The sequence below is a fragment of the Sinohyriopsis cumingii genome, chromosome 14, assembly GCF_028554795.1.
Source record: "Sinohyriopsis cumingii isolate HCF-2022 chromosome 14, ASM2855479v2, whole genome shotgun sequence".
NCBI lineage: Eukaryota > Metazoa > Mollusca > Bivalvia > Unionida > Unionidae > Sinohyriopsis > Sinohyriopsis cumingii.
The window spans coordinates 91,624,596-91,651,786 of NC_142974.1; the positions used below are offsets into that span (position 1 = coordinate 91,624,596).

At 34.9% G+C, this 27,191-nt stretch overlaps 1 protein-coding gene across 1 annotated transcript in view; it reads right to left on the reverse strand.

The window, feature by feature from the left end:
- LOC149784379 (uncharacterized) overlaps positions 1 to 26,661 on the reverse strand; it is a 91,803-nt gene extending 65,142 nt beyond the window's left edge. The window contains exon 1 of the mRNA XM_089932440.1: positions 26,350 to 26,661. Within this exon, the coding sequence (XP_089788566.1) occupies positions 26,350 to 26,384 (35 nt within the window). The 5' untranslated portion in view covers positions 26,385 to 26,661. The remainder of the gene's footprint in view (positions 1 to 26,349) is intronic.
- Positions 26,662 to 27,191: the final 530 nt, after the last annotated feature.

Genomic DNA, 27,191 nt, shown 5'->3' on the forward strand with positions numbered 1-27,191 from the left:
CATATATATTTTGCAAGTAATGTAATGGGTATAATAACACACACACACACACACACACACACTTTTTTGGGGGGGGCAACGGACAGATGCCCCCATTTCCCAAAAAAAATAAAAAGTATTTTATATTTGTGTATTTCCCCCTCAGATGTGTTCTACGTTTTATTAAAACAAAATTTTATATAAAAAATTTAGTTTTTAGAATTTTTGATGGGGTATTTATGTTTCCATAGTGTTATCTAAAGGGTTGTTCGTCCGAGTCTGGTTTCCCTCACCTTGCTCGAAGTTCATTCCCTTGAAATGTTTTGTAACCTTTGCTATATGTCGCCTAGGTCTCAGTGTTTGCTATATGTAATGGTGTTATATTGTGTGTATGCTATATTTTCTTTATGTTTGAGACAGCAAGTATAGATCAAATATCTTTCCCAGTTGTATTTCTTCCTTTATGATGTTATATTGTATCTTTTAATTTGTTTTATGGTTTTCTAATTTTGACGATGGAATGGTGTACTATTTAGATTTTGTTTAAAAAAAATAATTTCCTATTTTATTATTCGAGTGATAATATGTGTCGTTCCTTATAATAGTCTTTAAAGATGTTGATAGGTAGGTTACGCTCGATCCAAGGTTCACGCTTCTTTATTCTCTATGTGTTTTTCCTGGGTCGCGTTAGGCCTCCTTTATTTAGTTTATCTGATTATGCTTTATTGAAAGATCCAAACGTATTTATGAGACCACATTATTCTATAGTGGTCAACCATGCAGTGCGGGAGAAGTTAGTAGGGTTTTAAACTAAGTGTTATACAGTATGTATTTGTGTCTTTATTTTGTCTGTTTATGTTCTACATTGGGTGTTTTCAAAGACTCATGATGGGCCTATGCACTTCACTGAGCCCTGTGACTTAGCCCCATGATGTCATCGCCATTTACTTCCCCCTTATATTTTCCCTGTATCCCTTCCTATATATGTCTTTAGAATTTTCTTTCAGAGAAAGAAGAAAAAAAATTAAATTACAAAATTCTTTTATTTTTTTCTTTCTTCCTTTCTTCCCTTTTCTCTTTTAAAAAAAAAGTTATATGGGTTTCGTTGAAATATTTGAAATAGAATTTGAAATTTTCTTTGAAATATGGCTGTTGTGGGGTGCGAGGAGGGGGTATGGGTATGGCATCAGCTCGCAATTGCGCTACGCGACCCTTCGGTCTGTAATACCTATTCCTCCCTCCCCCTCTCTCCCCCAATTCCAACATCAATTGCGTTATATCAACCTGACGGTAAGTATCTATTCGTCGTAAGACGTACTGAGTTCTTGTTGTGGTTAATATTCTTATTTTTACCACGTATCTTATTTAAAAATCTTTATCACCTGTCCACAGGATATCATCGTAGTTACTATATAGTCTATACATTTTAGAACGATTTTGTTTTCGTAGTCTAAATCTATGAATAAAATGTTATTTTTGTTATACTTATATTTTTTGCAAATTTTCATTATTAACTTTATCCTATTATGTTTAGTTTTATCACATTGGACAATCGTATGTAGTTTGGTGAAGTTCGCTGTTTTACATAAAGGGCATTTCGGCATTATCCTCAGCATACGATGTTTGATTGTTTCTTCGCCTGTTAGCCAGGTGTTGTGCAGGTATTTAAAAATTATACTTTGTGTTTTGACAGATCTTATTTTCCCCAATTTTTCCAATTTTTTTGTCCAATTTACACCCTCAGTTGTCCTGCTCTACTCTACATTTTATATTTTTGGTTACCTCCTCCCTAATCCAAGCGTGACTTTTACTTATTAAATTTTGCATAAATCTGTTTTGTCTCTATATTTTAAAATTAGTTCTCATATGTTTGCGTGGCACTTCGATTTTTTTATATTAATTTGTTATTTTTGTATATCTCTGGTTGGTTTCTCAAGGTGAAGCCGAACCAGTAGATGTACGGTGCTTCTCACGCTGTAGCCGGGTCTGAGTGCATTTTTTTTTTAATTTATTGATTATGTTAGTTAATTATAGTAGTAGAGGGCTCGGCAACCCCAAGCCCCCTCTACTTTTGGCCCTATATAATGTCTCTTTTTTTACATGATGCATTTTATGATTCCATATATAATCTATTATTTCGTTGTCTGTTTTGTTTAAAATTGTATTATCCATATCTATGGATTTAATTATGTAGTTAATATTTGAGTATAAATAAGTCTTGGCCACTTGGGCCCGCTCCATGATAGGTAATGGCGCCATGGCCAGATTTTCACATTTTCTCTTATTTTATTGATAATATGTTCATAATTTTCTACAGCTTCTTTTTTTTATTACCAAAGTAAACCCCTAGAGCCTTTACAGTGTCTCTCAGTAAGTGTGTGTGGGGGGGGGGCGATAATCCAGGGTGGTTGCCCCTCCAGTTAACTATTTTTAAGATTTCGTGCTTGTTGTGGTTTATTTTGGAACCCGACGCTTATAGCATTTCCCCTCTCTTCTAAAGATGTTGCAATCATATGCATGTTAGAGCATTTTTTAATTCTTTTTTAGGTTTGGTATTTGTATGCCTTGTATAATCAGGGGCGGATTAAGGCTCACTGGTGCCCTAAGCACTGACAAATCTTGGCGCGCCCCTCTTTTCCACGTACACCTGAGAAGATAACCCTAGGGTGTACCATGATCAAGAAACAGAACATCATGATCAATTTGCACTAGTTGTATCAGTTTTTTTTACAAATCTTCATTCTTTTTTCTTTCTTTCTTTTCACCCTTTTCTCAACTTTGTGGTGCCCCCTTTGGCCCTGGTGTCCTATGCACGTGCTTAGTCTGCTTAATGGTTAATACGCCCCTGCTTGCACATCTGGGTTGTTTCTTATCGTGTGACGTAGGATTTATATTGCCATTACGTATTCTAGCATTGATAGTGGACATCCTTGTATCACTGATCGTTGTATTTCAAATTCTTTCGTGCATTTCCCGTTTAATTATCCCAGTGTGTAGGATTTTGGTCCATTTTGGAAATTGGGTCCGAAACCAAATTTTTTAAAAACATTCTTTATACAGTTTTGTTCAAATCAGTCGAAAGCTTTCTCCTGGTCGAAGAGTACCATAGCACTCATCATACCAGTTTCATTTATGTAGTTAATTATAGTTTTAATGTTTAAAATATTGTTTTGTATATCCCTCCCCCACAAGTTTGATTTACATTAATTATCTTGTTTATCCTACCCTTTACTGTATTTGTTAAAATCCTACTTAAAATCTTATAGTCCGTGTTTAAAAGTGATATAGGCCTCCAGTTTTTAATCTCGTCTCTATTCCCTTTCCCTTTGTATATAATTGTGATAACTCCCTCCCTCATAGATTTAGTCATTTTATTTTTACTTAAAACTATATTATTATACAAAGCGTTTAAGATCGGCGTCAGTTCACCGTGGAACTTTTGGTAGAATTCCACGATGAGTCCATCTTTCCCTGGTGACTTTTGTGAGTGTTGATATACTTTTTGTGATTTCTTCATCTGAGATGACATCATCACATTGGTCTCTATGTACTGCTGATGTCATCTCACAGTCGACATTTTTTAAGTAGCTGTCGATTGTGCTGAAGTATATGTTCTGTGTGGTGTGTGGTGTATAGTTCTTTATAATATTTGGAAATATTATTTAGGATATCTTCTTTTACAGTATGGGTTACATTGTTTATTTTGATATTGTTTAAAATTGTATCACCCCCTTTTCTAAATTCTTCTCGCTTATATACGTTTTTTGCCTCGTTGTAGATCTTTGTAAATTTTCCCGCCCTTATTATTCTCCCCTGATTTTCGTCTTCTTCAACGATTTTAATTTTGTCTGTCAATCGTTTTTTTTTTTTCTTTCTCCATCGTCGTTTGTTGTTTTGCTTAGTTCTAATTTGAGTTCGTGTTTGTCTTTTTTTTCTGGGGTTTTTCCGCCCTCTTTTTGAGTACTGAATATTTATTCCTTTTATTTTGTTTTTTAAAACATCCCAATCAATTATTATATTAATATTTTCTTCATTTTTGACGGTTTCAATTTCTTTTTTTAATTATTATTTCGACATATTCTTTGTCATTTAAAATCTTATTATTTAGTTTCCATAGTCCTGACCCACATTTTTCTATTTTTTTCATTTTTAGGTCAATAGTGAGCATGAAATGGTCTGATAGCTTTTGGTTGGTTATTGCAGTATTAATATATATTAATGGATCATAAAAATTTCCGTAAAATTTATCAATCCTGCTAGACTGGTTTAATTTATAGTTACCCAGTTGAAATCTCCCCCTATGATTAGATTTTCCATCGAATATTGTTGTAGGTAGGTGTATAAGTTTTCTTTAAAATTAGTTTCTTATTTCTATTAGCTGGCATGTACACATTTATAATATGCCAATTAAACATTTTAACACGTAGCAACCGTCCCTTAAAAAATTCCCCCCTCCTCAAACCTTTCCCAGCTTTTTAAAAATATTATTGTTGCAACCAACTCTAATATCATTATTTGCAAAATTGTTGCATATCTTTATTGCGTTAAGTTTGTCTTCTACTAAAATTTCGAACTCTGGCTTAATTCTATAGTGTGTTTCTTGTATCATTATTACACCAAAGTTTGTTTCTTTGGCTACTTTGTCTGCTTTCGCTTTGTCTATCCCATTGCTGTTGATAGTAGCGATCCGGAAATTTGTTTCTTCCATTTTTGCTTTACTCCCAGGTGCCGCATCACTTTTATATAGAATTTAATTGTATATATTTCAGTTAAAGTTATTATATTCCATTTGTTTTTGTACACACACACCAGCACGCTCGACAAAGAGCGCTTGAGTAATATACAGTTTGATACATCCTACATGGTAGTGGGCAGGAATACATATATAGGTCGTTATCCTTCTCGACCGAAGTAGTAACATTGTTCCAATGCTAACACTCGACGTCCTCGATTTGTGCTTCATCGTATTTGCAGTCTATACACTTAAAGTTACAATGGAAAAGTGTACATGAACATATTTATACCATAGACAGAGCCTTGAAGTACTACTTTTTTCGGTCTAAAACTGTCCCAAAAAAAAAAGAAAAAAAACCCAGCATGTAATAGTTCATTTCGATACAGTTGCACAGAGCATTTGACGTTCATTTTGATGTCAATATATATTGATATCGATTAAGTGCGATTTGTTTTCAAAGCTGCTTTATTGCTGGTAGTGCTTCTGTTTTCAAGTTCGATATATAATATACCCATGGAGCAGTAGTAATACAGAAATCAGAACAACAACCATCATCATCATCATCGGGAGTATTATTATCGTATATGTTGGTCACATCGATGATCATTAATAAAAAGCGGTTGAAATATGAACAATATTCCATCTCTTCAAATAGCAAATAACTAAGCAAAGTGTGTGTGTGTGTGTGTGTGTGTGTGTAATTTTTAACGTAGCTTTAAAAAAAAATGCAATCATATCGCTACCATGTCTGCATTGTGACAGTTTATAATGATGTCTAGCAATGTGGCATCATGCCACAAACATACAGCATTTTGTCCCACCCAATCACATTATCCTCACACCAATATCTTAATGATGGGCGCCAAAAGAGGCAGCTGCTAGTACCATTTTTATGTCTTTAGTGTGATTCGGCAGGGGTTTGAATCCGCGACCTCTCGCATCCAAGGCGGACGCTCTGTACAGACACTGCACCACCTGAGCGATCGCTTAGCAAAGAATGTACGATACTGTTTCCTGTTGTTCATAACAACTCGACCTGGAGACCCACCTGACGGAAAATGAAAGCGCATTATAACGTTATAATATACGAATCCGGAATTTTTTTTGATTATTATAATTTTCAAGAAAGTTAGTGCCTTTTAGCATTTGACAAAGTGTGCTTGCAGTTGCATACTAAGGGGAGGGGGAGTTTACAACATACTTCGATGCTGACTACTGATTTGAAGCATAAAATTAAAACTAAACAACAGCATAACATGTTTATATATCTTATTAAATACGTCTTCATTTGTCTTTCCGTGCGCCAAAATGCCTTCCTACACGAACATGTTCCATATAGGTAAATAAGTTGTACCAATCGTAAACAACCACCGATTTCGACATATATGATATCAATTTATAGGTTTCTCATCAGTTTAAATCGATCTGTGCAAAAAAAAAAAAAAAAAAAAAAATAATTAAAAAAAATGTGTGAAAATGAATAATAAAAAAGTTGCTATTTGCGACTCATTGTCGCTTGCGATTTTACCGATCTTCGTATCCTTGATGCTTCCATCCTTCCCGTTTAGGGATGGTAGCACCTACTTGGATGCTAATACTATAGATTTGAAGCATATAATTAAAGCTGTACAACAGTAAATAATATGTTTATGTATCTTCTTATTAAGTACGTCTTCATAATGTATGTTCGTGCGCCCAATGCCTTCCTCTACGAACGGTTTCGATATACACGAATAAGTCATACCAATAGTAAATAAACACCGATTTTGACAAATTTCATATTAATATATAGGTTTCTCATCTGTCAAACTCGATCTGTGCCAACAGACATGTGTGAACATGCAGAATACAAAAAAGTGTACTTTTTACAGAATATTGGGTTCGACTTTACTGATCTTCATATCCTTGCTACGTTCATATACCGTTCCCGTTCTGCGATGGTAGCACATACGTCCATGCTAATACTATAGATCTGAAGCATAGAATTAAAGCTGTACATAATTATAAAATATGTGTATGTATCTTATTAAGCACGTCTTTATCTGTCTTTCCGTGTGCCTACATCTGACCTATACGAAAGTTTTCCATATGGGCGAATAAGTCATACCAATCGCAAAGAACGATTTTGACACGTTTGATATCAGTTGATAAATTTTTATCAGTCTAAATAGATCTGTGCCAATATAAATGGGTGAAAATGCAAAATAGAAAAGTTGGTATTTTTCACTCAGTATCGCTTGCAACGTTACCGGTCATCGTATCCTTGCTACGTCCATCTGCCATTCCCGTTTTGCGATCGTATCACATTTTTTCGATGCTAATTCTATAAACCTGACACATATAATAAAAGCTGTTCAACGGTAAATAATGTGTATGCGTCTTATGAAGTACGTCTTCATTTGTACGTCCTTGCGTTTAGTGCCTTCCTAACCGAATATTTTCCATATAGGCGAATAAGTCATACCAATCGCAAACAACCAACGATGTTGACAAGTTTGATATCAATTGATACGTTTCTCATGATTCTAAGTCGATCTCTGCCAATAGACATGTGTGAAAATGCAAAATAAAAAAGATTGTTCTTTTTACTGAATATCGGGTGCGACATTACCGATCTTCATATCCTTGGTACGTGAAACTACCATTGCCGTTTTGCGATTGTACCACATATTTCGATACTAATACTATAAATTTGAAGAATATAATTAAAGCTGTACAACAGTAAATAATATGTGTGTGTATCTTATTAAGTACGTCTTCATTTGTCTGTCTTTTCTCCTAATGTCTTCTATACGATCGTTTAACAAACAGGTGAATAAGTCATTACAATAGTAATAAACACCGATTTAGCAAAATTTGATATCAATTGTTAGGTTTCTCGTCAGTCTAAATCGATATGTGCCAACAGAAATGTGTGAAAATGAAAATAAAATAGTTTGTATTTTTGACTCGATATCGGTTGCGACTTATACGTGCCTCTACCATTGCAGTTTGCCACGGTACCACATATTTCAATTTTAATATTATAGATCTCAAACATATAAGGAAAGCTATACAACAATATATAATATGTGTATGCATCTTATAAAGTACATCTTTGTGTGTCTGTATGTCCGCTCAATGTCTTCCTCAATGAGCGTTTTCCATATAGGCAAATAAGTTATAACATTAGTAATTTTTTAAAAACGCGATTTAGACGAATTTGATATCAATTGATAGGTTTCTCATCAGTCTAAATTGATCTGTGAAATATATAAATGTGTGAAAATGCAAGTAAAAAAGTTGATATTTTTTACTTGGTGTCGCTTGCGATATTACGGATCATCAACGGATCATCATATTCTATATTCTACCTACGTGCCTCTACCCTTGCCGCTTTGAGATGGTACCATATAATTCGATGATAATCATTTGAATGTTAGTGCTCCTAGATCTTTACAACACGAACGTTTATCTTAGAGTCGAATAAGTCATACCAATCGTAAGCACACACAGATTTTGACAAATCTGGTATTATTTGGTAGGTTTCTCATCAGTCTAAATTGATCTATGCCTACAGAAATGTGTGAAAATGCAACCTAGAAAAGTTTATATATTTTACCCAGTATCCTTTGCGACTTTACCATTACCAATCTTCATATCCTTGTTACGTGCCTCTAGTATTGCTGTTTTGCGATGGTATCACATACCTCGATGCTGATACTAGTGATATGAAACATATACTTAAGCAATAAAACAGTAAAAATTATGTGTATGTATCTTATTAAGTACATCTTCATTTCTCTGTCCGTGCGCCTATATCCGTGCAACATGATCGTTTTCTATAAGGCTAAATATGTCATGTTAATCGTAAAAAAAGCTACAAAGATTTGGACCTATTTGATATCCAGTCATTGGTTTCTCATTAGTCTAAAACGACCCGTGTCAATATAAATGTGTGAAAATGCTACCTTGAAAGTTGCCTTTTTTGTCTCGGTATTGCTTGCGACTTACCGATCTTCATATCTTTGCTACCCGCTTCTACCCTTGCCGTTTTTTGATGGTTTGTATATAACCAAATAAGTCATGCCAATTGTAAAGAACCACCGATGTTAACACATTTGATATTAGTTTATAGGTTTCTCATCCTCCAAATCTTTCTGTTTTTAAGAAACGTTTTTCTAATTCAACTAACGGGTCATCACGCTAAAATTACGCTACTGACAAATGTCACCTTAATATCCTACATACTAAACTTAGACAAGCAGGTAGTCTCCTGAAATCCGACCTTTACATGGTGAATTTAGTTAACTCTTTCACGTGTGCATGTGCTTATGATAATGAAGAAGTTGAACACTTTGTCTATTGCCCCTTACCTAATGCCAAAGATCCCAGCTCTTTCGCTCTACCTTTCAATACACTTCTTGGTTAAGTCTAGATTTATCATTGAAAAGTGACGTGACTACTCACCTACAATAAGATGTCTTTCTGCTTGTGTGATGACCCGTTAGTTAAATTAGAGAAACGTTTCTTAAAAATAGAAAGATTTGGAGGATTTCGGATATCATCAGGCAGAGAGTTCTAAAGACGAATCGTATATGGTAAAAGGTCGTGTGAAAATATAAAGTTTGGTTGAGATTGGTGTGATACTTTGAGAGTAACGTAGACGATAATTAGATGCCTCATATCTCCTTTGTGGAAGAAGTTCGTTTAAATAGTTAGGTACTTGAGTATTTATAATCGAATACATAATGCATAATCTCTTCCTTTTCCTTCGTTGTGCAAACCAAGCAGTTTCCGCATAAAGAGACTATCTAGAAGAATTAATGGGTATAGATCTGGAACGATCCGTGCATCTTCCATCTGATTTTCCCCCCTTTATTCTGATCTTTCCGAATCTTCAATAGAACAATTATCCCAGACTCCAGAAGTATATTCTAAGGTTGGACTTATGAATAGTGTATATAATTTAGCTGAAGTCAACAATTAGTCTGCATTTAGACGGTAGTGTTTTATCTCCTTTCTTATACATCGGTATGTCATACGCTAGCTTGCACTGTGTTAGGAACACGCTGGCTGGGAGTGATTTATTTAAATGTATTTGCAATGGAACATACATTTCTTCAACTATACTTGTACAAGTTTATTACTTATTGGATTGGTTCCAGCGGTTTTGTTTAGGTCAAGACTAGTTACTACATCTATAATTTCTTGTTTATATATAATGATGGCAGAAATAAAAGTTTCATTTCTAACTTCAAAATGCGGTAACTGTTTATCATAATTTTTTAAACGTGTAACATATCAAACTTCCGAGTTCAACAGGTCGCACTTCTCCTGATCACTTGTTGCAAATTTAGATGATCATTTCGTACGTTTCAGTGGAGGTAATAGGTTCCATGTCTTTGTAGAATGTACTTGTTATCTCATTATTTTCCAATAAGGTCGAGGACTTGATCCGATGGCAGGGGTTGAACCTGCATCCTTTCGGTCGCAGGTCTGAGACGCTAACCACTGAGCCAATGTTGCTCCTCTTAAGATTAATATACCCATATGATATTTTCCAGTATCATACGTAACTATATGATACGTTTAATAACACCCAGTAACTCAGCAAATGCCGGCATGACGACATATGAATTGAAGGTGTAATGACGAATGTAATTTAAAGTCAATTATGTAACCTATTTTATGCTTTTTATTGAATATCATTTCTGTCATGTGATACACATAACATAATCTTACATTTAAGTTTATTTAAAATGAAATTTATGAAATTCGTTAAATAGTTTCAATCTTTTGCGACTCTCGTGAAAAGATCCTTCATTGCTGTTCATATAATTTTACATGTCATTATATTTCTTTATTGATTTGCACTTTGGTTACAAAAGAGACAACTTTTGCAATTTAAAACTTATTTCATCTATACTACACTAGTATAGCTCATGAAATGAAGGCAGTTTACTTGGCCTCTAATTCATCTATAGGGAATGATACCTGCGGGAGACTGCTCTATCTGACCAGTGTGTAACTATGGAAACGGTAATTTAGTGACCTCTTCTCCAGCCTCGAGCTTTAGGTTAAGACTGAAATTCGCTGTCTTATGTAATGTTCTGTATCTGTAGTTTAAAGCTGGGAGAATTATACAAAGAGAATAGCAAGTAAACCTTTCTGTAAATGGAGCAAACTCGCACTTTTACACTGTAAAACTAATTTATCTTACAATCATTTATGAATAATTAAAAATTACTGAGTAGTAACTAAGAATATATAAATTCTTTAGATGGAGACCCAAATTTCATTTTTTAAATTATCGTATTTTTTATGTTTACTTTCCAGATACATTTTTAAAAAAATTCTCAAGAAAATATGAAATCTGACAAAAGATAACGAAAGTCTTATTATTTTGATTTTTTGTAAAGAGCAAAGAAAGAAAACTATTAATGACATAAGCTTTCATCATGACATATACACACTAGCCTCCACAGAAGTACCTTTATGACAGTACGGTTAAAATAGAAATAAATATGCATATACAGTTGTAAACTTTCCCGATTTATGACTAAACATTTATACTGTGATAGGGTATTCTTAGTAAGTAAAATGTGTATTATACAATGAATGAATAGGAGGTATTCGATGAATGGACTGCACGCATTTCAGGTGCAGTGGCTACTCAAGATTATTTACTGATGCACAAACTAGTTATAGTTGTCATACTGGTTGTCATTCCAGGGATACTGACAGTCAGTGATTTCCACCTTGTAAAATCTTTCCTCTAGGGCGGACAATAATAATAGTTTCTGAAGCTGATTTTATTAGCAATGGTTTGCAAAATAACAACAAATATCCTTGTGTTTTATCAACTCATTATGGTTCCGCTGCTTTGGTAGAACAAAAAGGAATGTTCTTTATTGTTTTATGAATTTTATGCCCTGTGACAATGGCCAACATTTTGTAGGTCACGATCACTTTGGCATAAACTTATTTTATGCATGGCAGTTGGAAACTACGAAAATCTTCTTAGAGGCGAGCTGTATAATCGGCAGTTACATTGTTATTCTGAAAGAGTTCTGATAACTAAATAAATAAGTAAATAAATAAAAACACCATCTTTTATCATTAAAAGTTGCCAAGTGTTGTTTATACATTGTACGTGGCGTAATTCGTAAGTTTACTCGGCATATTTTCAACTCGGTAACGCCTGGTAACGGTCATACTTTTACCTAAATATGTGGGTCCTTTGAGAGCATCGTAAATGTATGGAGGAAAAGAAATAATTGTATTTTATGCTCATCTCAAAAGATTTGTTTGTATTTCTGCGAAATAGTCATGCCTAACCAGATAATAGCACAGACCCCCCCCCCCCACTGTAACTACAAAGCCTTGAGCAAGTGCGAAGTTACCAGTTAATTTTATTGTTTGTTTCTATTTTTCAAGTTGTCTTCGTGTGTGCGCGCGTAAATTGAAAGCTTGTTATTACCAGTCAATATCGTCAATCATATTTGCTCCATTATTCCATGCAGATAAGAAAGGAACTAATTTTGTGTTGAATTTGTGCCCCCCCCCCCCCCCATCCCACCCCGCCCCGGCACGGTACAATAAACAAACACTTGATTGAAAATAAAATAAAAGAAACTAACCTTGCATTGTTATAATGTATTCCTTCTTTTTTCATCATGCGAAATTTACAGAACAAAATATATCAACGAACTCCGTAAATGTAGCGGATGCCGGCATGCGTATGCATCCTTACTGTGTGTGTATCGCTAATGTCAGATAAAAAAAATATCGCAAAAGAGACGAAAATATCACCAGATTGCTTGAAGGCGCCTGCCATTCACGCATGATAAGTTTCAAGGTGCAAACGGACCAAGATTATATTGTATCCAGGTTAACTATACGACGATATCTCGCAAATAAAAAAAAAATCATTATTTTAAAGAACATACAATGTGAGTGCAAATGATAATCTTTCGCAGGTATGAGTTATGAAAGTATCATGGGGGGGGGGGGGGGCACCAGACAGATGACCCCCACCACACAAAAAATAAAGTGTTTTCATGTACTCTTGTATACCCCAAGATGTGTGTGCTTGTTTAAAGTTTAAAAAAGGAATTTTGATCAAACTTTTAGTTTATAATTAGTCCTAGTGTTTTCTAAAGGGTAGTAGTCTGAAACATGGGTCTTGTTCCCATTTTCAGATTTCATATCCTTGATTTTTAGTGATCTTTGTCAAGAATTTTCTATGTTCCGTGTATGCTATGTGTATCAATGCTATGGTGTGTGTATGCTATATAGTCTGTGTGTAGGGACAGCAATACTATGTCAAATTTGTCTCTGTTGTCTTAATATATATTTTTCTATGGACTTTTCAAATTTATTTGTTTGTCCTGGTATAAATTTAGTTGCTTTTGAATTAATTTGCAATTTAGAATTCCGGCGAGATGAACGGTATACTACCATTTGAAATTAAAATAAAGCCTTTTGTTTTATGTGATTGACTATGGTGTGGTGTTTCTCACATTAAAGTCTATTTTCAAAATGAGGTAGGCTGTATTCGAGTCAGGGTCCGCACTTTCTTTCTTTATTTATTTGTGTTTCTCCCGATTCGAGTTAGGCCTCCTCTCTAGTATTTAATTTATAATGTAAAAGAAGTAAATATCCAACCCAAAACCCCTTAGGAAGCTTTATACATTTACTGGTTTGGTTTTAGCATGAAAAACATAAGTGACATCTACAAAAATAATAAACTGGTAAAAAGACTAGAAACAACAAGGACCTTTAGAAGTATAAAGGAACTTTTATGTAAATATAGGGAAAATGAGGAACTTTGGGGAATTGAAACTAAGGAAACATATAATTGGATAAGGGAAAATTTAACCTCTAAAATTAAAAATAAAGTAGAGGAGGAAATATCTCGGTTAATTGGGACAGACCTTAGAGGTACTGGACCAACATCGGCTCTCCAAAAATACAAAGCTTGATATTCAGATATCTACACGACATATGCATACATGTAAATTATCTCATGTGCAAATGTGCGAACTTCACAAAATATCATGCGATGGCACAGTGCGAGTTTAGGAAACAAGACAGGATACAATTAATTATGGAAATATCCAAGAAATAAAAATACAGAAGAAACCAAGTTTTATATCAAGACGGCAACTTTAACAAAACTTTAATAGGAAAAATAACAGATAACATAACTAAAACCATGATGGCGTGTGACCAAGTCATAAACATAAAAAAAATGAATAGGCAAATTTTTTTGTAATCCTTTCAAATTAATTAGAAAAAAGAACTTCTAGGAAGATTTGTGAATGGGAGGGACGGGGCTGCAAAGGGTGAAAAGAAGGGGAGGGAGATGGGGCAATGGATAATCTCCCCTTAAAGGGGACCATCACAAAGTGAACCCTTGCCCTCATACCCCCACCCCGGATTGGAATCTGCTGTAGCCGCCACCCTTTTAGATTCTTATAAATTTTCCTAAACAGCTTCAGTTTCTTTTTATTATCCATTACAATTAAAATTAAACAATTAAATAGACTTTAATTATATTACGTAAACTATCACAAATCCTAATTATCGGGACAGAGAAACTATATGGGAAAAGAACGAGATAATGACGTCATGGGGCTATGAAAGAGTCGGGAAAAACACCTCATATAGGAAACTTTACATACATACACGAAAACAAAGGATCTAATAAGTCTCTCTTCTAATTCTATTTGCTCAAAATGTGCAGCTCTCGCACTGCACGGTAAATCCCCACTGTGTGTGTGTATGTGTGTGTGTGTGTGGGAAGAACAACCATTTTTAGAGATTTTGGCAGAAATCCAATAAATAATTTGAGACGGCCTAACTCTAGGTGGGAGAAATACAAGCAAATAAAAAAGTGTATGGACTCCAACTCGAGTACAGCGGATTTCAATTTACAAATCCAATATGTGAATAATGACACAATATATTTGCACACAGAACACATTAAGTTTTTTTTTTTCTTAATTAAATTATAATACACCGTTACTTAGCCAAAATTCAAAAATATATTAAATAAATAAAAATAAACCTTTTCTTGATCCGATTATAAGGTCCTAAGATTACTGGGGAGATTTGGGAAAAAATAAAGGCTATCCCAACATGGAAGCAAAATATAGCATACACAAACTATAGCATATATATATATAGCACACACGGGATATAGGCAACCTCTAGCCAAGGTCAACCAAGAGTATAGCGAAGGGATTTCAAGTCAGGTGATGGAAAGATAGAAACCTATTCGGAAAAACAACCCTATAGATAAAACCAGGTTTTAAAAGAAATACCCCGTTAAAAAGGAGAATTAAATTTTTTTTGACCTAAATTCTTTTGCATAATATAAAACATACAACACATGGGGGGGGGGTGGATAAATACACATAAAACACTATAATGTTTTGGAAAAGTGGGGTGGGGGGTCTGTCTGGTGCCGGCCCCCCCCCCCCCCCCCAGTACTTCGTCTTGTGGGGATAAATGTACGTCATTTCCTGCTGGCGTCCTCTATAGGTGGAAAATCGTATCTAAGTAACAGTGATGTATACTTTTATTTCGAGAAATTAAATTATTTTTTCTGTACACTTTATAGGTTTTTTTTGGTTCTTTTTGTTCAAGTATAACTACTTTTAATCATGTTATGCAAATCTGATGTATAAAGAAAAATGTTGGTGCATGGCCGGTAACTTTTATACGTCATGGCAACGGAAAATAAATTCCGCGCATGCGCATTTTGTGTGGGAGCACCAAAAAAAAACCCACACAAAAACAAGCAATCTACTAAAACAAGCCATTACGTGAGAACTTGGCCTGAAAAGAGCAAATATAGGTACTATAAAATATTGCTAGTCTCGGATTTGACAAGCCTTAGTTTTTTATGCTGATGAAACATTTTTCAGTAGAATTTTTTTTCCTACAGTTTAAATGCCTAATTTTACTGTTTATAATCATACATGTTCAAATGTACTGGTCACATATAACAATATCGTCGAAATATTAACTGATACCATGCTGGATTTATATAGAATGTCTAAATAATCATAAAACTAAAGGTGTAATTGATTATAACCAATATATATTTTTTGCAATAACAAGATAATGAGATCCGAACATTGACCAAACAGTACTTAGAGAAATTCAATATCGATTAGTTCATCCTCAACCTCCAACTGATATACTTTATTGCAAGGGGTAAATGGTACCGTATTGAAAGACGTGTTAGGAAAAAGATACCGTTGTTAAAGAATATCCTGACCGACTGAGATCTTAACATCGTACATCATAGCTGCAAACAGTGCAAGCCAATATACACATTTGCATTATGCTCACGCAAGAAATATTGTATCAACCAAATGGGTTTCTTGACCGAGCGATGTCAAGCCCTTGCGCGAATCCCGCTACGAGTCATAGGTTTCCCCGATTCAAAGGAATCCTGTACAACTACTTCTGCAAACTGGAAAGTCCAACGCGTCCAATCTATCAGTAATGTTACTCTAATTAATACATGACCACAAATCCCAACTTCCCAATTGTATGTCAATGTCACAACTGCAAAGCTTCTCTTCGTTAACTTTCCGTAACTTACCGCCAGTATTTCACGCCGTGAAACTACACAACTCAACAACCTAATACAGGGAACCGTTTTTACTACGCCACCTTAGGCCTTTTAAATCATGATTTTTAGCTTCATTTCGCCTGTAACTTTGTAACATATTTACCACCACAGCAACAATAAATGGCGCCCGCCGACGGCGGAACAGTCCTTTTCTGTTGATTCCATTGTATAATTTACCAATCTCCAGTCATAAATACTGCACCTGGAGTCACACGATCAATTCACGCAATTAGATTTGAATAGGGACTACTGAGTGACAGGGATACTCATGCGGCTCTTACCTGAATTCACCAAAAGTAAACCATGTCATCTTGAAACTCACTTACACTTCACTCCGTAACGTTTGCCCCTAGTAATTGGCTAATTATTTTGGTCTAAAGACTATAATCCCAGCACCGACTTCCCATATTCAAGCAAGTATATAAGGAATCCTTAAAATGGAGAGCGGTAAACAAATGCGCATACTCCAAAATATATTACAATATTATACATACCTTGGAATTTTATTAACTATTTTTGTTTACATATTTTCATTGTACTCGTGGATGGGTAATGTGATTTTGCGTTCTGCCTTGCTTATAAAATGTATTGTCTTTGGTCAACAAAAGTTGATTTAGAGAGGATAAGAAAAGAAGTTTTGTTAAACGATGATGGAATTAAATAAACACTGGGGACAATATCGTACGTTGCACATAAATCGCAGAGATTAATTGAGATTTTGCTTAACGGTCAATCAGTCCGCACTCGAAGTAGGGAAATAAGCGAATAGTGCAAAAGCCGACCATTGTCTGATAATCGACGTACATCTGCCACAGCCATATATTGTAAAAATCCCATTACTACAGGTAAAAAAGAATTAACTACAACTGCTTCTTTGGGGCGTCATGTGTGACCAGTGTATATTAGTACTGTGTTAGAAAAATATTGCGACAAACCAAAGTAAAGAAAACAGTCACTTTTATCAATCAGTCCATATCGTTTTACAAATTATACTGAATAACTGACTTCAGTAGAACTCAGAAGAATGTATTCCTGTAAGCACATCACGATTGCGGTGTTTGTACATTTATATAAAGTGGGATCATTTTACAAGCAAAGTATACATTTAAAAATTAACACTACAAATGAGACAACGCTTAAGTACATACGGATTATAATCGTGAGATGGCAAAGAATGGTTCATATGTTGAGAGGTAACCAATACACCAACAAAATAAGAGTTTGTAAGAACATCTTATTTCCTTCTTAGATATACTTAGCCATAATGCAAATTGTTTCCTAATATGAAACATGTAAACATATTCCGACCATGCTGGAAACAAAAATAGTAAATTTAATTTAGTTCAGCGTAAACTGTAAGTTAGTTCTTTCCTTTTGGCATGGTGTCTGAATAAAAAAGTATATTTCTCAAATTTGCTAACCACTACACTGTCATTATGTAATTAGATACCTAATTGATGTACCATGGTTGTATACATATATCTATAAATATATATAGTTTTGTGGACATGTACGGTTGAATAATACCATCCCGTGTTTGTGTAGGGAAATGCGTACATCACAATCGCACTCGTAAATTTGAATCAATACCATCTCATGAATGGTTAGGGGCCGTCCATTTAGTATGTACGCATAGAAGGGTGGGGTGGGGGTAACCCAAATGCATAGGCTTGAGCATGGAGGTATACTGATAATATATGTACGCATTTAAGGGGGGGGGGGGCGCTGAAACCTCGAAAATAAGTTGTATAATACGTAACCTGTTCGACTTGGTTCATTAGGCTTTTGCATTTTAGCGGACATAAGACAAACTTGTCCCACCCAGTCACACTATCCTGACACCAGGCCGACTAATCCGAACACTAACCTCTTAATGATCGGCACCAAAAGAGGCAGCTGCTAGTACCATTTTTATGTCTTTAGTATGATTCGGCCGGGGTTTGAATACGCGACCCCTCGCATCCGAGGCGGACGCTCTATAGACACATTGCACCATCGGAGAAGTCGCTTAGTAAAGAATGTACGATACTGGTTCCTGTTTTTCATGACAACTCGACCTGGAGACCTACCTGATGGAAAATGAAGGCGCATTATAAGGTTATAATATACGAGTCCATAAATACATAAATATTTTTTAAATTATAATTTTCGAGCAATTAGTGTCTCTTAGCATTTAACAAAGTCTGCTTGCAGTAGCGTACTAAGGGGAGGGGGGTTACAACATACTTCGATGCTAATACTACTGATTTCAAGCATAAAATTAAAGCTAAACAACAGCATATAACATGTTTACATATATTATTAAGTACGTCTTCATTTGTCTTTCCGTGCGCCAAATACCTTCCAACACAAAGATTTTCCATATAGGTAAATTAGTTGTACCAATCTTAAACAACCATATATTTCGACATATATAATATCAATGTATAGGTTTCTCATCAGTTTAAATCGATCTGTGCCAAAAAAAGTCGAGAAAATTAATAACAAAAAAGTTGGTATTTATGACTCATTATTGCTTGCGACTTTACCGATCTTCATATCCTTGATATGTGCATCTACCCTTCCCGTTTTGCGATAGTAGCACATACTTGGATGCTAATACTATAGATTTGAAGCATATAATTTAAGATGTACAACATTAAATAATATGTGTATGTATCTTATTAAGTACGGTTTCATATGTCTGTTTGTGCACCCGATGCCTTCCTATCCGAACGGTTTCCATATAGGTGAATAATTTATACCAATAGTAAACAAACACAGCTTTTGACAAATTTCATATTAATATATAGGTTCTCATCTGCCTAAATCGATTTGTGCCAATAGACGTGTGTGAAAATACAAAATAAAAAACTTCCACTTTTTACGGAATATCGGGTGCGACTTTACCGATCTTCATATGCTTGCTACTTTAATACACCCTTCCCGTTTTGTGATTGTAGCACATACTTCGATGCTAATATTAGAGATCTGAAGTATAGAATTAAAACTATACAATATTATAAAATGTGTGTATATATCTTAATAAGCACGTCTTTATTTGTCTGTCCGTGCGCCTAGATCCGACCTATACGAAAGTTTTTCATATGGGCGAATAAGTCATAACAATCGCAAAAACAACGGTTTTGACACATTTGATATCAGATGACAAATTTGATTTTAATTGATATGTTTCTAATCATACTAAATCGATCTGTGCCAATAGACATGTGTGAAAATGCAAAATAGAAGGTTTTGTTCTTTTTACTGAATATCGGGTGCGACTTTACCGATCTGCATATCCTTGCTACGTGAATCTACCATTGCCGTTTTGCGATCGTACTACATATTTCGATGCTATTGCTATATATCTAAAGCATATAATTAAAGCCGTACAACTGTAAATAGTATGTGTATGTATCTTATTAAGTATATCTTCCTTTGTCTGTCATTTCGCCTAATGTCTTCCTATACGATCGTTTTCCATACAGGTGAATAACTCATAACAATAGTAAATAAACCCCGATTTTGACAAATTTGATATAAATTGATAGGTTTCGCATCAGTCTAAATCGATCTGTGATAGTAGAAATGTAAGAAAATGCAATATGAAAGTTTTGGTATATTTGACTCTGTATCGCTTGTGAATTTAACAATCTTCATAACCTTGATACGTGCATCTTCCATTGCCGTTTGTCTCGGTATCACAAACTTCAATGTTTATAGTATAAATCTGAAGCATACAAGGAGAGCTATACAACAGTATATAATATGTGTATGAATCTTATTAAATACATCTTGATGTGTCTGTATGTCCGCCCAATGTCTTCCACAGCGAGCGTTTTCCATATTGTGTATTGTTCCACTTCCTATTTTTACACTACCTAATTTTGACCTAGTTTAATAAACACCCATTTCTACAGAGGACACATCTGTCGCAGCCTCGACATTTTTTTACACTTATCAGCATTGAGTCACTCGGACAAAAAGATTTGTCAAAAGTCATATCATTATTATTAATGAAGTGAAACAAGGACACATACGATGAAAAAAATAATACATTTCTCCAATTCACTTTTTTCCAACCAGGAAGTCCTCTTAAAATCTTTACCAACTATTCTGACAAGGCAAATACAATTCGTTCCATACCAATCATCCAGTCTGCTACTCAACATGTGTTAGCTATGTGACTCACTGATAACTGCATCTCCATCACTTTTTTAGAATTGTGTTTTGTGTTTTACGTGAATATGTCATTACTGATTTTCTGAGGTGGTTCTTGGGTATTTTACTTTGGAGTAATGAACATGAAACACACGTTTATGGTATATTTCATAAATAAATCAGCATCCTCTACATTACTGCTAATTTAAATAAAATTACGTGTATTACTATTAGGATTTTTCTCTCAAAAAAAGGCAATTTTACTTTAATAGTAAATTTTCAAACGTCCATTAAACTAATCTTGATATTTAACTTATTTTGACAAATTAATTCTTTCTAAATGTCTTCTGTCTCCTATTATTTGCACTATTAGAGAAATAAGTTATGAAGTATGCAAAACAGTTTTGTACCTTAAACAGTACATGTACATTAAAGAATTGGGGTTCTGCATATTCACAATGCCATTTAATTATTGCAAGGATGTTGTACACTAAATCCAGTATTCTTTTATTATAAGTAAACAATTGTATTATTATACCATCATGATTTTCCCCCAATTTTATTCTTTCAGCTTTTCCAACAAAATATCTGTTCCAAAACAAATTTTTTGATAAATATAGGAACAAATTCTGAGTAAACACCATTTTTCTTTTGTTGTCGTTGTTAATGGTAGACTGAGAGAAGAAAATGCAGCAGCATATAATATGAACTTAAGTGAAGTTATGAACTTACTAAGCCTGGATTTAAATAAATGGTATCACTTGTATTTCTAATGACAGCCACAATCCTCTTAGTTTGGGCTCAAGACCAGCAATAGTGAATAGAGGTATTTCGAAAGACATATAACAGCTCACTCATTATAATGTTACTAATTAGCATTATTGAAAACTTCTTAGATATCAAAATAAATAGTATATATGTATGGTGCTTGTTGGCGACATTGGCAGATTATTCACTCCACATCCTGGTTCCCGGGCAGTTTTGATCTCTCACAATAATAATCACGGGCATAGTGGCTCGTTACAAAGAAAATCAACAGATTTGGGTTCTAACCTGTAACACTATTAACATATTATATTGTTACAGGTTAGAACCCCATCCCTTGATTTTCTTTGTAACGACCCCCTGTCATCATGGGCAGTAAATTTGAAACATACTACTTCCGGGTCAATCTATTTTTAAGGTGCAATATATACTAGTACATAATGGGAGGTAACTCAAGTTGTGCTATTCAATTCAATTCATTAATGAAAAAATGGAAATAAATAGGTAAAAAGGCAATTATTTATTTTGCAGATGAATATTTATCGAATATTTAACATTCAGCAGCGTAAATATGCATTTATTTTATTGATATTTGTGGCAAGAGTGCAGAAAAGGACGACGTGCTTCGTGGGCAGATGGAAATCTGCCCACGAACTTTTATCTGCCCACGAAACCGTCTGAGGACGACAAAACTGCCCACGACCCACCTTAAATAATAGTATATATATATATATATATATATATATAAACCCAGATCTAGTGTGTTCGAGTTTTGATTTAGAGATTGTGGTAGTTAAGGGTACACACACCTTCTAGGCTGTATCACACACTTTTGATTTCCATTTAGAGATTGTGAGCTCATAATTATACACACTCGTGCCTTCTCTATGCAGGCTAAATGAACTTCGTATGTCAGGGCTGTTGACCGATGAAAAGTCGTTCGAGGTGATGTCAGAAGCAAGCGAGCCAGCTAGGTGAGAGCCTACTAATTGGCCAGTGTTAGCGCCTCGACAGGTGGGCCGTTTCAGGCGCCTATGTGTATGGCCGAGCCTCCAGTACCAGCTCCTTCGGTTGTGCTTCCAGCTGCCCTTGGACAAACACCATTGACAGTTCTGGCTACGAGGCTCGCGGAACAGGTGGCATCACAACCACTGTCAAGGTTTATAAGGCCAACGCAATCGTTAGAGACTTTCGCGCCATAGTACCTCAGGAACATGTTTCACGCATTTGAAAAACTTCAGCTGCTTCACGAGATACCGCCTTGAACTGGTATGTTCTGCATATTTGCAGTAGAAGTTTGTGAACTATCATTGCCACATCAACTTTTCCACCAAGAGTCTTTGCCGCGTATATACCCAACCCAACCACAACCAAGGCTGCTACAGTAAAGTCGTTAAATGCGCTAAAGCATCAATCAGAAAGCAGCGAGTAACAAATTTTAACAAAACAACTCTAAAAGTATGTCGGGTAACTCTCTCAACGTAAGCCCATTACTCTTGCGTTTTTATTTTGGAATCAAACACCTTACAAGTGTGGATAACAAAATATTTCTACACGGTTTTCGAAGTGCGGGTGGAAATGTATTTTGACCCGTGTTGGCGTGTGGGGTAAACGTCTTCGAGGCCAAAACCAATATATCCACCTAATATTTTAATTTTGGCTTCTGGCCCTTATTTCGGTGGTGTGTTGGGAGTGGTGCGAATTCTTATTCTTAAAGTCGGGGTAAAAATCTTGTAACTCTCGTCTCAAAGCCGGTGTAAATTAAATTATGAATGGAGGTGGCAAAAAGCCTATTTCACATCTTCTTTATTTGTCTAGATTCCAAAACACTACGTGTACAAAAGCCAGTTTAGAGAATATTTCGAGACATTTTGTGACTCAGTGATAATTTCTGGCTCTAATGTTTCACAAAACGTCTCAAAGTTTCTGCTGAAATGCGACTTGTATTCCCTTTCCAGCTGCATCGTTTGCAGGAATTATTTGTTTTACTGAACATTTAAAGGGAAATTGGAGATTAAAATACAGTTATAACTTTAATTCGTATGAAAATAATCTTGTGTTGTCTTCTAACAAATTTTGTGAATTTTCCAAATTTAAGAAATGCATCCGATCTTACTTCTTCCACGATATATACCATTTTGAAGCTAGCAATTTTAAAAATTGCGTGCGTGTCCATTTAAAGTTGTTAAAGTTTGATCTGAAGTTCAATACAGCTGTGCAATCCTTATTAGCATATCACACACCCAGACTGGAACTAGCCAGGTGTTTTCTTTGAAGTCCGTGCATGGATATTTTAGAGGCAACGAATTGAACTTTTATAAACTCCAATTCAAAAATATTCAGAAAGTGTAAAGGACGGGTTATGAAATAAACACAAAACCATACCCGTGTGTCGTTACGAATCGGGCAGAAAGAATCAGTTTCATTCGGCTTATGAATTTATCTCGACATCGACGTATGCCTACACTATATCAAACTCGCTCATTCCGCTTACTCAGACTTAAATATATCCATATTTGTGTGTATCCTACACGAGTCCAGATGTTGACACCGTAAATTATGCCCTTATTCATATAAGATTATTAACGTCAGCAATATTCCTTGTGATTTTAGTATTAAAAGGACAAGTTCTGACAGCGAATAAATAGTAGTCATTGTTTCCAATACAAACATTTTAATCAGAAAAGTAATCCATCTTTACAATAAGTTCAACTTTAGTCAGACAACTATTTCCTGTTGAGAAATCATTGACAAATAATGCATAATATGTGTCCTAATGTGGTTGAGAAATCCCAAACTCGGGATCAGAATTTGTTGGCAAGAATTCGGCAAAACATTGTACCCGGATTATAATTTATGATTCTCCAGTGGGATTTCCCTATCCCACACCAGTGTACCAGTGACCATGATGGATTCTTTATTTCCCCTGCCTTTAGCAAGGTAATTGCCTGCAAAATAGACCAGAGATTGCTGCAGTAAGACCAATTGGTGGGGTCGATTAGTTATCTATAGATAAATATTCCTTGAAATTTCTGGAAACAGTTGCTATTTACTTTCAGATTTTATGTATAAACTGTGCTTACACTTTTCTTTAAAAAGAAAACAACAACAGACTTCTTCGTTATTTCCAAGCCGACTGAAAGGTCAGCGATTCCCAAATACGAAATTGTTTTAAAAAGCTGTGAATATATGTATATACCGGGCATGAAGACGAGGAAGCCCTGTATGTTGAACTCAAGCACAAAACATTACTATAAATCATGTTAATTTTATGCCAAGGTCAGCAGGGTGGGCAAGCATGTTGTACAATTATTTTTTTTTTCACAAGGAGACATAGCTAGTATGAAGATACACCATCTAGGGGCTTAGGAATCGTTTCATTGGAAATAAACAACTATAACCTCAACTTGTTTCGTCTGCAACTGTTACCTTGATCCCAGGATCAAAGAGTGTGACTCATTATGAATTATCATAGTTATTCATTTAATGTATGTAGAAACAATAGGGGGATTTAGGAAATATAAGAGAACGAAAACCTTTAAAATATACAGTACCCCCAAATCTTCCAGGAGTTTGACCTTGGCCCCAAGAAATATGGACTTGAGTACACCACCAAAGGGTAAGATCACAATCCAGAAAAAATGGTCGAATTTCAGCATCCATGGAGACCCACATGACATATCACAGAAAGGCCGATTGCACTTGTAGACAAATAGAGAACCTGACCTAAATAAAATATCATTTTCAACAACCACACAAACCCACATGACAAATCACAGACCAGACATAGTACTTGTAGACGAACAGAGGAATCTGGCCTAAATCGATGATCATCATATGCATGGCTATACCAGAAAAATCCAGTGTCACAAGAACACTAATAAATGACTAAATACTGCAACTTGGCTAGAGAAATCAAAAAAGGTCTGGACAACAGAAGCCATACCAACAGTGTTAGAAGCACAAAGAATTATTGGAAATATACCACGTAAATTAGTAAACATCATTAAAGCCAGGCCTGTTACAGACAACGTTACTCCTCTTGTTAACAAGAATTCTAAAGAAGGTCATTGAGATGCAACGACACCTAAAATGTCCCGATCCGAGGTAACAGTAACCAGCCATAATACCCATTACGAGTTTTGAAGAGAATTAATAACACTGTCGTTGTTGTTGTTGTTGTTGCCAGATTTAAATGCATTTATCAGTTAGATAGGCTATATATGCCGGCCAGTATAACTGGTGGAGGAAGAACCCTGCAAAACCTCGGGAAGAACCACCGACCCACGAGAAGTAACTGGCATGCTTTCTCACGTATCTACGTTAGCCGAGCCGAGACTCAAACTCACGCAGACAGAGGTGAGATGGCAGTGATCCGTAACGATGAGCGCTTTAGACCACTCAGGGCCCCAATTAATAATAACAATAACAACAACAATAATAATAAAAACAGTAGTATTCATGTGAATAAAGTGATGACTCATGGATTATATATATATATATATATATATATATATATATATATATATATATATATATATATATATATATATATATATATATATATATATTAGTTTATGTCATCTTAAGACAAAGCAATCAAAATGTGTCATGCCAAAACACACACTAAAGGAGAGACAGGTCATCACGCGATCCCACACGTCTTATTTTGCTTCAAAACACTGGGTACAATTACTTGTCTGTAGATAATGTAATTAGCCACGGGATACTTAATCTAAATCTTTCATATATATATATATATATATATATATATATATATATATATATATATATATATATATATATATATATATATATATATATATCTGTATATATATATATATATATATATATATATATATATATATATATATATATATATATATATATATATATATATATATAGTGATGACAATGACAAATTTGTTAGTTAGAAATTAGTTATTGTACAGGTTCCAAATAAATACCAACAGGTGCCACTTTTTTTAACTTTTGATATTATCTCCCTACTGGCCTGTGGCCTGTAATGTCGGAAACTGTTCAAATTGGCGGCTAACAACACGTTGGTGTAATATGACTTTAAAGTAATACCCACCTCTCATGCTGAGTCTTCTTTCTGCGGGCCTCCATGGGGTATGCTGCAACAAGGGTATCTAGCAGGGGAGAAGTTTAACCTAGAGACGGTGGTGTAGTCCGAACTGACACGTTGGCAGAATGAACCAAGTACTAGTACATCATTGTAAATATGAAGGCTAGAAATGAATCTCAGAGCTGTATACTGGCATTATGAACTGGTTCGATAATGTTCCATATTTGATTGATATCAAAGACCAGAAGGAAGATATGGATCAACGCACTTTCATAGTGTATCAACGCACCTCGTCCTGAATATCAATACAGCAGTAGGATTTGAATGTCAAATCCATGTAAAAAGCAATTTATGACTGGCACTCAGTATGCACTAGAGACTTGCATTGCAACGTCTGCCTAATGCACCCTGTTCAATATTGGTATTCGCATATGCAGATCATTGTGATCGCGGTTATTCGTCCGATACTAATTTTTATAAAATCATTAATACTTGAAATTTACATTCTGCAGTACAATTTTATTTCATTACAGACTATTCAACCGTCACTTATTGATGCAGAAGCTAGATACAAGTACTATTAACAGTACAATGGATATTTTGGTAGTAATTCACGTTCCTTTGTAATTTTAAAATAAAACAAAATTGGGGTGGGTGGGGTAAACAATCTTTCTATAAGAACTTGTAAAATTGAACAAAGCTTTACTTACCCCTCTCCACCCTCCAAAAACAACAAAGAAAAAATATACTAATGTAAGCTAGATTAAATGATTATTATCAAAGAAAGTTGTTCACTCAGGTAGGTACCTGTTGCCATGGATCATTTCACCTTAGACCAAAACATGGCT